General features: G+C 40.6%; 1 protein-coding gene across 5 annotated transcripts in view; it reads left to right on the top strand.

Moving 5' to 3' along the window:
* Positions 1–11,451, top strand: part of TBC1D24 (TBC1 domain family member 24) — a 45,548-nt gene extending 34,097 nt beyond the window's left edge. For all 5 annotated transcript variants that reach the window (XM_085885371.1, XM_085885373.1, XM_085885369.1 and 2 more), the window contains 3 exons: positions 1,966–2,064; positions 8,516–8,789; positions 9,579–11,451. In XM_085885371.1, coding sequence (XP_085741497.1) covers positions 1,966–2,064; positions 8,516–8,789; positions 9,579–9,730 — 525 coding nt within the window. In that variant the 3' untranslated portion in view covers positions 9,731–11,451. The remainder of the gene's footprint in view (positions 1–1,965; positions 2,065–8,515; positions 8,790–9,578) is intronic.
* Positions 11,452–12,513: the final 1,062 nt, after the last annotated feature.

Here is a 12,513-nt window from a genome sequence, read left to right as displayed (position 1 = left end):
TTTTTTTTTTTTTTTTTGTATTCGATCGATCAATTTTACCATTGTGGAATCTCAGGCCGTTTGGCCTTTCAAGATGTTCTTGCATCATAATTGTGCACCTTGTATATTTGATTAGTGTTCATGACATACTTTTTTCGGATTCTGACCTATTTAACACTTTTTTTTTTTTCATCGTAAGTTGAATAATTTTCCTCTTATTTTCATGTTGTTGAGTTTTTTGGATCAAATGTAGATGGGGACCCATTTTCTTAATTTACACTTTATTCCTAAATGTTGAAGGTCAAGGTCATATGGTGGTCCGACAAAAATATGGCGGGCACTGGGGGAGGCTTACCCTTGGCAATCGCTTTCTGATCGCAGATATCTAGTTTGATAATTGAGATGACACGAAACTGCCAAAAAAAAGTTTGTCCTCTTATTGCTTCTGGCTGCAAAATATTTCGCAATTTCGGTAGCATCGATGGTGTCGACCTGTTCCTTGTGTATGTCGCCAGTGATGACTTGATTCAACATCTCGTGTGTCAAGGTGTTTCACAGGTATGTCGTTAAATCGGTGGCCTTAAGTCATCATCGATTTGTTTTGGAACCGACCACCTTTGTGGTCACATTGGCTCCTCCAACTGGTGGGTTTTATACTTGCTTCATCGACCACATTTATGCGAGATCAGTCGAACTCTTCATTTCCTCGCTGTCACTCATAAAGCACCTGAGCAAGGGAAGTTGCTTTGTTGGCATACCAAGCAGACGTTTGCTTTGCAATGTACAGGACAACTGTTCCGAAGTGGAGAATAGAAGATGTGCCAACTTCAAACCAAGGAATGTCAAACCTCCAACGACCATAATTGTCTGTGCTGGTGCTGTTCACCTCCTCCAACATTTCTATTAATATTGCGTAATTTTTCAATATGGTCAACCGAGGCGATTCTCATTGTCCAGTGGATTGGGAACAATTTGTGAAGGTTTGGGCTTTTGGGAGATTTTCAAGCTTTATCTGTTTGAAGAGGTTTGACCATTTTGGTGAGAACCTAATGAGGTGTGGAGAATTTCACCAATGTGAGGCAAGGCATTCTAAACAGGTCTTCATTGCTTGGAGATCTCCTCGAGGCAAAGGTTCAGGCAGTGTGCCAGACGATGCACGTATATTGCTGGTGGCTCTTCCTGTAATATTCTCCTTGCAACACCCTTTTTCGTCCCGTGCATGTTACGAACTCCCTCGAAGGCTTGACCATGGCAATCGCTGATTAGACAGTCAAGTTGAATCAGAACATCTTTGAAGGCTAAAAACAATGTTTCCCCAGATGTGTGGGGCACACTTTCCATGCGAACTGCATCCTTGTGAACGAGGAATATCTTCGAACAATGGAATATGAGCATTTCCTATGCACAGCCAATTCTTTTCATGGAACAAATATTTGCGATTCAATTTGATCAGCCAGTTTCTCCTGACCTTGAAGCTTCTTCTGATGTTGTGAGAGCTGTGAAGAGTCTGATTGCTGTTTCTGTGCAGCATTCTTCATGATGGCTTTTTTTGTGACACAGCAACAACTTGTGAATTTTTCAATAGCCTTCTTCCAGTTTCCAAACCCATCAAGTGTAAATGCTGATTCGGCATTCTGAGTAAAACTTCGTGTATGTCTCATGCTTTCAGTTCTGCAGATACAGAAAAATAGTCTGTTTCTAATTTCACATAACGTTAGCCAATGGAATATTTTCCAGATGTGTGTGTATATATGTATATATGTATATATATATATATATATATATATATATATATATATATATATATATATATATATATATATATATATATATATATATATATATATATATATATATATATATATATATATATATATATTTTGAACAATGGAATATTTTCCACCTTTGGTAGTGGAGGTAATAAATATATGGTCCCCTTGGTTTATTTGCATTATGCTGTTTTATCATCACTTACCTGTGTGGCAGGTATGCGGAGCATATTTGTCATCCGACTGGGCCGAGAGGAAGAAGGAATGCAATCGAGGTTTGAAGTTCTTTGGCACTGGAGAATGTTTTGTGTTCCGTGTGAGTTCAATAATTGAACATTTTTATTTATTTTACTTCCTTTCATTTTGGTATTCTCATCTGTTTTATTAAATTTTGAGAACATATATGCTCATCATTGCTTAAATACCAAAGTTGAACAGCGTTTTTGTGGGGTTGGGGTGGAATATTAAGGGGACAATGGGATATTGTCATAGTGTCCTTGCATCTGTTTGTGTTGTGTACACGTTTAAATTTACAAACAATTGTATAGTGTGAATAAGCCATTATTTCAACAACTATGCAAGCTCCAGCAAACCCTCCCAAGCCCCCACCCCAACAAGGATAGTGATAGTAAAGCCTTCAGACTGTGCGCCAAGGTAAGAGGTGCGCCCGTGCTGGCAACTATCCATACCCGTTTGAAATGGCTCATAACCGCAGACTTGGGGAAAAGCTTTGATAGGTTGAACAGGAGCCAATGAGCAAGGTAGTGAAAAGCCAAGGGACGGACAGAACGAGCAGTTCAGTCAGTGAGTACAGAGAGAGTTTAACGAGAGTCCAGCAGTTTGGCACTGCAGAATGGGCAGTTGAGTTGAGACCCACAGAGCCAAGCAAGTTGGATGCAGCAGACACCAGGAGAGAACCAACAACGCCATACAAGAATGCGTGGCAGAGCTATGTGGTCGGGATACGCCGCTGCCAGACGTGTCTCTTGCTTGCAAGAACGCTGTCTCTCACCACCAGTCCCCACCAACCCCACGCAAGTCTCCTGACCTATTCCTGTCGGACTCTTTGGTGTGGATAAGGGATCGGGTAAGCCGTCTCAGTTTGTGGGTGCGAGGAGATATATTGTTTCAAAACCCATACATCTGTGCATTCCTTGTTCTCCCTTTTTTGCTTTTATTTTTTTTTAAACAGTTTTTTTCACCACTGGTGTGTCGGCCCGGATGTGCAGATCGGATTTAGTTTACGAGTTTATAACTGGAGAAATGATAACTAGTTTACAAGTGTATAACCAGCTTATAATTAAAAACGCATGGCCATTGGAAGTTTGGTGCCAAACATCTGGGGGTTTTAAAACTGCAGCGGTTCATCCTGGGTACATCGCTTGGCACCCATACTTTCAGATGGATGGATCGGCTGGAAGCGACTGATATCGTTAGTTCCTGCATGTTGCAAACCAAAGAAAATATCTGTTCCGCTTTCCCAGCAGATGACGTATGGGTCTCTGTGCCTTGACTGAGCCATGCTGTTGTTACATTGGTGATCTGTGTGGAAGATTTCACCTCATGTCTACCCCAATGTCCACCATGACAATATTGTGTGTGTGTGTGTGTGTGTGTGTGTGTGTGTGTGTGTGTGTGTGTGTGTGTGTGTGTGTGTGTGTGTGTGTGTGTGTGTGTGTGTGTGTGTGTGTGTATTCGACTCCTCCCATGCTCTTCCAGCCAAAGAAGCTGCATAAAGCCTACCAAGGTAAGCCCTTTGCTGGTTCAAACCCTTCCCAGAGTTCCTTCATAGCTGTAAAGGCATTCACAAATTGTACACACATGAGAATCCCAATGCTACACACACCGCCTCAGCTGCCGGCCTGATTTCATCACTTATTGGCGAATGGTCAGCAACAGCGCAGACAGCAACACATACCAATGAGGCTCCCAAGTACTGTATGTACCACGTGCAAATGTCGAAAGCAGTCAATATATAGGGTGTCCCAAAAAATGTACTCACGTTTTGGCTCCTCATAACTCATTGAATTTTTCATTTATTTTCAGATCAAATTGACCCTAATAATGGCAGAAGTACGACGAGGTTTTGAAGAAAGAAAATTTATCATAAAGTGCTACTGGAGGCACGAAAACATCATGGAAGTTCAAAGACAATTTAGAAGACATTTTCACAAAGATCCACCAACGCGACGCACCATTGCTCACATCCGAGATAAGTTTGAAACAGATGGAACTGTGCGTGTCGTCCATATGGAGCGTTCAGGAAGACCACGGTCATCAACCACCCCCCGCAAAGGAAAATCAATTGCTGGAAACCTCCGATCCCCACGGAAATCTGTACGACAAATGGCTCGTGAGACAGGAATCCCAAAATCAAGCGCCCATCGCATTTTGAAGCAAATTAATTGGAAAAGTTACATTCCAAAATTAATCCATGCTCTAGATGAAGACGATCCTGACCGGAGAGCTGAATTTTGAGAGTGGTACCTGGGCAAATGCGAAGAAGATGCAGCATTTCCATCCAAAATTGTTTGGAGCGATGAGGCCAGCTTCAAGTTAAATGGCTCAATTAACAAACACAATTGCACCAACTGGGCTCCTGAAAATCCGCATGTTACTATGGAACACCATTTAAACTTACCAGAGGTTACTGCGTGGTGTGAGATATCAGCATTGGGCATCCTCGGGCCATTCTTTTTTGACCAAACTGTCACAGGGGATGTTTACTTAAACTTGCTGCAGGAATCTGTCGGTCCACTTGTCGAAGAGATATTTGGTGACAAAGAGATTTACTTTCAGCAAGATGGAGCACCTCTCTACTACCACCGTGATGTAAGGGCCTATCTCAAAGCAACTTTTCCGAACAGATGGATTGGGCGAAGAGGTAGTGTTAAATTCCCTGCGCGTTCCCCAGACCTCACTCCAATGGACTTCTTTTTATGGGGATATCTCAAAGATAAGATTTACGGCTCAAAACCAGCAACAGTCGATGAGCTGAAAGAGGAAATTGAAAGACAATGTCTTGCAGTTCCAAATGAAATTATTCGTAACGCTGTTGAATCCATTGGTCCGCGTTATCGGCTGTGTTTGGAATGTGATGGCCGTCAGTTTGAACATTTGTAAACATGCATTTATCCATTTATACATTGAACCATTAATCTTGTTTATAAGTCAATAAACAACGCATTTATTATCATCTAAAGAGTGAGTACATTTTTTGGGACACCATATATATATATATATATATATATATATATATATATATATATATATATATATATATATATATATATATATATATATATATATATATATATATATATATATATATATATATATATATATATATATATATATATATATATATTAGAAAGAAAGACCCACCCACATCTCTCACCTGTGAATGGAGGGAATAACCAATCAGCTCTCACCGAATCAATTACACCCAAGTGGCTTGGATTATTGAAATAAATAGACTCCTCCCATGCTCGTCGAGCCACAAAAGCTGCATAAAGTAACCAAGAAAGCATGTATATATATATGTATTTGTATATATATATATATATATATATATATATATATATACTGTATATGTATTTATGTAAATTGTTGCGGGAATGCCTTCGAGGGGATAATACGCATGTATTGCTGGTCTATTGTGTAGCATAATGATAGTTACTTCCAGAGTGTATGTTTAGCATAAGAGTGAGGTAAAATGACAGCATACCTGCCAACCTTTTTTGAAGGAAAAGCGGTAGGCTGGCGTCGCATGCGTCCCTAGGGGGGATCCGGGGGCATGCCCCCCCTGGAAATTTTTCAAAAAAATGAAGCAAAATGGTGCAATCTCCTGCATTTTGAGACCACAGTTAGCTGAAATATATCAACATATTTTTAGAGTGAAAAAGAGAAAACTTAACATGGTTGATCTACTCACCAATCTTTATTTTTCTAAGACATCATGATCATCAGTCACGTTTCCATAAATTACTGACTGTCCAAGCTCCACATGTATGTGCCCATACGTGTACACAAGAGTTTACATAAACTCACTGATGCATCTTTATGAATGAAATGACTGGCCACTCTGATTTTATAACATATTTACAGTTTACCTTACGCGAAGCCTTAATACACTTGAACTCTGTTGTCCAACTTGGCTTAAACTTGTTGACCCAGCGTGGGGGTGCTTTTTTCTTTTCTGGTGTTTGCATTGTTGTTGTGCACTGAAGCGATGAGTACTCTCTGTAAACTGCAGTCTTTGATCATGAATGGAAAATGCCAATGGCGCGTTGTCTGGAAATGAATGCCCGCTGTTTCCCGTCGTCCCATTTGATTGGTCAAGCTTAGTTTGGAAGCAATAACCAATCGCTGACGAGATAAGAAATCAAGGTCAGGCACGAGTTTTGTAGAATGTAGAAGCAGCCGCGTGTAATATGATCTTGGCAGTGAGAAATGAACGCAAAACTGAAAAAACACAACTATTTTTTTTTCCAATAATAATTTCCAAATGCGGTATGTCTGACTAATAAAATCGGTAGGCGTTGGGAGCTATAGAAAATCGGTAGGGTCGGCAGGTATGTGACAGTACTAGGAAATGTGCCGTTATTTGTATAGAAAGTTGTCGTCTCCTTTCCCTGCATGTTCATGTCTAAAACTGCTTCACCCGAAAACCCCTTTATTGTTTTATCCCTCTGTAATCTGTCTTCGATGTTCTTTTTTGGGGGGAAACCCCAGGCCGTGGGCACAAGTTTTGGTACGAAGGTGTGGATTTGGCGGAAAGGGCACGTCCCTGCCATGTTTGTAGAATTTGCATGAAGTTCAAGGGCAGGGGTGCACCTTAATTGATGGCCAAATCGCCAATCAGTGCAGGGCTGTTGATGCAGAGCGACGTCAGGGAATGACCCAAGCGGATAAAGGTGGGGCAACCATGGACGTAAAGAGTTGGACCTTGGACTATGTCAATACAACAGACAATGTATTGCAGAGTCAATTCAGACAGACTGTCAATTCGTTCATGCATAATCAATACAACAGACATGCCCTGACGCTCAGCGCTCCCTTCACCCTCCTACCCCCCCCTCCCGACTCTACTCGGGCCCCTACAACCCACCATGACCAGCTTGCACTCAGCATCATGGACATTTTGGACTGTACCAGCTGCGGAAGATTTAGCTGTTGCCATTCATTCCTTCCACGGGACCTGATGTGCTCGGTCGGGTGCAGCGAGGTTATTCCATGCCTTGTCTAATTCTTCCTGGTCTTTCTTCTTTGTGGTGTGTCTGAGGCCTTAAGGTTTGATAATTAAGGATTTACCGGTCGTCCGTAATGGTAACCTGTGCAGTGCATTTCTTGCCGTGCAACGGCCTTTCATGTACTTTATCAGGAGAACTAGAACCCCCAAAGTACGTTGTTTTTCGACTTAAGATGACCACTTAAAAGAAAGTGAGCCTCGTCAGTAAACCACACATTACTCAGGAACTTTGGATCCCCACACATTTTTTTCCTCAAACCATTCACACACCATCCCATCAAGTTGCTTGTCGTTGCCTGTTAGTTTTTGCTTCACTGGAATGTGATACGGGTCCATTTTTAGTTCCTGCTTCAGAATTCTTTGTGTACTTGATAAAGATAAGTTCAATTCTTAAGATCAACGATGCAGCGATTTCCTAGGGCTCTTCAAAACTACGTCAAGGACCGCTTCAATGTTTTCTCGTGATCTTGCAGTCCTCGGGCAAGCCTGGTGTTGGCTTGGTGGTTGGGGCAGCTGGCTTAGGATCCTAGGGTCCTGAGTTCGAGCACCGGTGGCTGCTGAATTAACACCAGGTGGGGTTGACTCAGCCTGTCATCCTTCTGAAGTCGGCGAAATGAGTACCAGTGTACTGGTAGAGGAGCACAGAATCAGTGGAACAGTCACACTTGCAAGAAATGATAGCTACCCGGCAGCCAAGCTGCCATACACAAGAACAGAAGAGAACGGTTCTCGGGCGACCAGACTTTGAGCAATTAAGATTTTGTACCATCCCGTGGGACTTAAATCTCCATCAGTCTAAAAAAATAGCAGACTTATCTGGGTCTCGAACTTCTGTCTGAATTGTGTTTGAGTCTGTTTAAATGATTGTGGCAAAGTAAGACTCCACAATGAAGATCCTTTGTTCAATTGTCCATGCCATCTTCAAAATTATCATTTTAACTGATGTTTGCGGTTTTTTTTTCCTCCAAACGATGCTTCATACAAACCTGCGAAAGAAAAAAAAATTGTATTAAAAAAATTAACATTTCACGTAAATTTAATCAGGTTGTGTGTTTTTGATGAAACACCTTGCATCTTAAACAGCAGATATCAAATACTTTACTCACTTTGATCAAAGTTGATTCATTGCCATTTGTCCATAGAAGGAATTTGTAATACAATATGACATCATAGCCTTACGTTCATTGCTGATGACACTAATACTTTTTTTTTCATTCTTTTTTTGTAGCTTGGGTCTTTCCAGAAATACAGTATATCCTGTGACTTCTTTTGCTTGTGCAAGACCTTCAAATAATGTTTGCAGTGATTCAATTTCACTTCCTCGGTTCCCTTTTAGTCATGCTTTCTCAAGACTTTTACGTATATGTTAGAGTGGAACAATCTTGTTGAGTATTTTTCATTTTTGACAATGATTCATAAGGTTTGCTCTTTGAATTGTCATTTTGATGTCTGCCAAACAGAAGGTGCGCTCGATGTCAATATGCTTGGCTCTATTGTTGTTCTAACCATCCTGCAGTTGCATCCTGAGGTGGAGCGTTATGAATGGATCATTATACACCACCCAGAGTTGGCCAAGGCTGAGACCTGGACCCATCCTGCCGAGGATGCAGAACAGATGGCAACGTCTGAAAAATTACTCCAAACCAAGCACGAAAATGCTGCAGACCATGAGCACTCTGATGCTCGACAGATAGGTGGACTTTCGCCCTTCCTGGCAACCAGGCACTTCAATCTCCCATCAAAATCTGCATCCATGTTCATGTTCGGCAACAATGATTTCATCATCATTGGTGGGTCTTTGTATATGATAATTGGCATGTTGTTTGGATGAGTTGCTTGTGGATTATTATATGCAGGTGTACCTGTATAGTGCTGACAAGTAGTCTAGAATTGAAAAGGCCAAACTTTTGGTAAAAGTGAGCATTATTGGATCGTTTGTCTGATAAGCATAATTGTTAAATATTAATATATTCTTACGGTTCTGCAAAACTAGCACTCCCCAAGGCAATGGCACACAACATATAGTGGTCCTGAGACAGTTATTTCATTAGTCATTAGTCTTCCTTTTGGATAGGCTTTTAGTGGGTTTATGTTGTGTCGTGAGTTTATGGGGTCATATGCATTGCGTGCGCCTTAGGCAGGTTATTTTCTGTTCTTTACCCAATTTTCCTTACTTATTTTGCATATGCACACGCAAACCTCTCCTTACTTCACGCAAACATGCACATCAAAGATCATTATGAACAGGTAGTTCATTTGCATATGCGCGCCATAACTGAACAGGCATTTCATTACGATCTTCACCATACTCGAACCGCCAATGGCACAACATTCAAATGACCTCCAAATGCCTTTATTATAAACACCACATGTGATGCCAGAATCTCAATGACCAGCTCCATCACAAATCGCCACACTACACCACCACTGTTATCGCTTAACCACAGTGTCCATCGATGCTCACCACTTCTTTCCCCTCACTATTACATGGCTTTTGTTGGGGGCATGTGGGAGAAGTTCATCATTGTAGTAATTCTTCTTTTTGCAATTTGTATGTTTTTTTTTTCATTCTCTGACAGGTGGTGGAGATGGAGAGGCATTACACATAGATGGAGACCTAGACCATGGGCACAGCAGTCACTGCAACACCTTTGACAATCCTCCTCTGTGCTCTGAGAACTTCCGCATTCAAATACTTGAAGTGTGGGCATTTGGAGATGCTCATCCTTGAACTCTTGGAAAGGGACAAAGACTGTGAGAAACCTAACGATCTGGTTTCCTGATTATGGTATTTGGGATTTTGAGAATCGTGGGGATTTTTGTTAACTCTCGGAGTATGTCAGGAAAGGATTCTTCTGGTCTCACTTCAAACCTCAAATTTAAAAAGTGCAAATAATATTATTGGTTTGAATAGCACCATCATTGTTGTAGAAATAACTCATATGGGTGCACAGGACATAGTAACTCATTCTGTTGCTTCATTTGGGGTAAAAACAAACATACTTGTTTACAACAATCGAAGCATGGGCTTTGTTTTATTTATTTATTCATTTTTATTATATTTCTGCTACTGAGAATGTAGCTTTACTTCGGTTCACTTTTGAACTTGATATTGTTTTAGGCTGGTGTATAAAGTTCTTGGCACTTGCCATTGCTCCTTGCACAACATTTGTCACACGTGCCAAGGATAAATGCAAACCTTGCTCGTATTGTAATGGGAGTCATGCAAGCCTTTTGGCATTAACTTCTTGTCTCTAGTCGTGTCCGTGTTCTAGCACAAATCTGTCGGTGTTTTTAGGCTGGCTGAACAGTTGGATGGATCTCCACTTGACAACGTAGAATACTGTTGTGGTTTACTTCACACTAATATTAACATTTGAGATGTCAAATGAATTAATTGCGCATTGCACAAGGTGTATCCACAATTATTGTGAAATTGTGATGTTTTTGTTGCAAATCTGTATGTTTTTCATTCGTTTGTTGAATGGCATACACCTACTTACGGTCATTTTAATGTTGTTAGTTCTGTACGCACATCACAAGATATTGCTGTATGTCATAAACAGTTTGTAATTTGCTTTATTTTTCTGAGCTCTTGATAGTAATTGTGAGTAGTAGTGAGTTCACACGTCGTTATTTTTTACTTTTTATCATGGCCACTGCATTTGTTTGCATGGTTCACAGCTTGCACCTTGTGTTTGTTTGAAGATTGTTACACTTTAGACAGACGATGAGTTACTTATGAGTATGATGTTTTTCATCAAGAAGCTGGAGTGAAGAGCAAATAAATTTTGGATAAATACAGACTTGGCCTTTTACGACTACTCCGTCTGCCACACATATATGGGTTCATTTACGAATGAACACATATATGGGATCTTTAATGTCCACCGACCAATGCTGGCTAATTTAATGTCCAGTTTAAAATCCATCTGAGGGATAGCACACACGTTGAATCATCCTGTCTGTGAAACACCAGGATGACGGTTTGTAGCTGGGTCAGGTTTCAAACTCCGGCTCGACAGCTTAGAAATGAGTAGACAATTTAAAAGCGAGTGTGTGTGTACCTCTAGGCCATCCTGTTAACCTTGTCTTTTACTTTAGAGATGGTAAAAGAATTGCTAGTCTCAATCCAGCCATTTTTGTATTATTACTTTCCCACCGTGATGCTGTCTACCTGTTCATGATAGTCAAAGGTGGGGGAAAAAAAGAAGAACATTTGTAACAATTGTGTAAGATGATGCTTAATGATTCGGTGGTTTCTACAGATACCAGCGAGAGCTGCAGTTGAGTGAGAAATTGCTAGCACATCTTTCTTGTGTTGTAAACATATTTTAGTGTGGTGGTGATGGAGGTGGTGGTGGTGAAACAGTTGATGTGTTTGTGCTGAGTAAGTTTAATAAAAACAGTTTATCTTTTGTTGGTTTTATTAAAATTTGAAATTTATTTCAATGATGTGGACAGCTTCTGTTTTTTTTTTCATGCTGCAATTATGAGGTTGAGTGGGAAATAAAGTGTGATGTTCGAGTGGGGAATAAATAAATAAATATTAAAACATTAAAAACTCTCACCTTAAGTCTCAGGCGAGGGACGAGTGGTTGTGAATATATTAATATTAGTCACTCTTGATAACTTTACTCGCTATTTGAGTTGTCCAGTCGGTTTGAAGCCTGATGAGATAAAACTCTCATTCTGGTGCAGTGTTGATGAGGGGCACACCATCTTTCGTAAGAAGACTTATATAGCCGGCTGTATTTATTCATTACCTCCCACATCAAAGGGGGAAGTCCGTTATGTTTTCACACCTGTCTGTTTGTCTCTGAGCAGGATATCTCAAAAAGTTATGGTTGGATTCGGACGAAACTCGGTAGACGGGATGGATGTGTGATGAGGACTAAAGGGTTTGATTTTGGTGAAAATCCATATTCAAGTGAGTCTTCACCATTGAGAGATGGAACCAAAAAGATGTATAGCATGATATTTCAAAACGTTGTGGACGAGTTTGGGAGGTGACAAGAACAAGCTGATTCGATTTTGGTTGAGGTCCGGATCCAGATTTGGCCTGTCAGTGGGATATAAAATGTACTGTTCAGTTTGGTGGAGTGTGCGCTCTCCCAAGTGCCATTGTAGTATTAGCTTTGTGTTCTATAGATCTAACCATATAATACAAAAAAGTCCACTGGTGCCACTACCATGATGACACTAGTCCTTAAATTACCCCATGAAGTGCGAAGTGGGGTTAAGCACTTGGTTCACTTCTTCTGCCTGACCGTGTGTCTATAAACGTCTGTGAATGATCAAGAAACAGCTTGCGTTCAATCGGATGTTATATTTTTGAACACGAATCAGAAACGAACTTGTAGTTTCACAGTACTTTGGCTGAAAACATGTGCAGAGAGAAGCAGAGATGAGTGAGATAATATTTCTCCTCTGTCTGCCTGTTTGACAGCCAAACGAAATTAAAAAATCATTCCAAACTGGGCTGTTTTCAGGACGTTATAAAGGACACAAACA

The sequence above is a fragment of the Eptatretus burgeri genome, chromosome 6, assembly GCF_056783735.1.
Source record: "Eptatretus burgeri isolate ZD-2024b chromosome 6, Ebu_testis_v1, whole genome shotgun sequence".
NCBI lineage: Eukaryota > Metazoa > Chordata > Myxini > Myxiniformes > Myxinidae > Eptatretus > Eptatretus burgeri.
The sequence above is the reverse complement of the archived record's forward strand: the minus strand, read 5'-3'. Positions and strand labels throughout refer to the sequence as shown.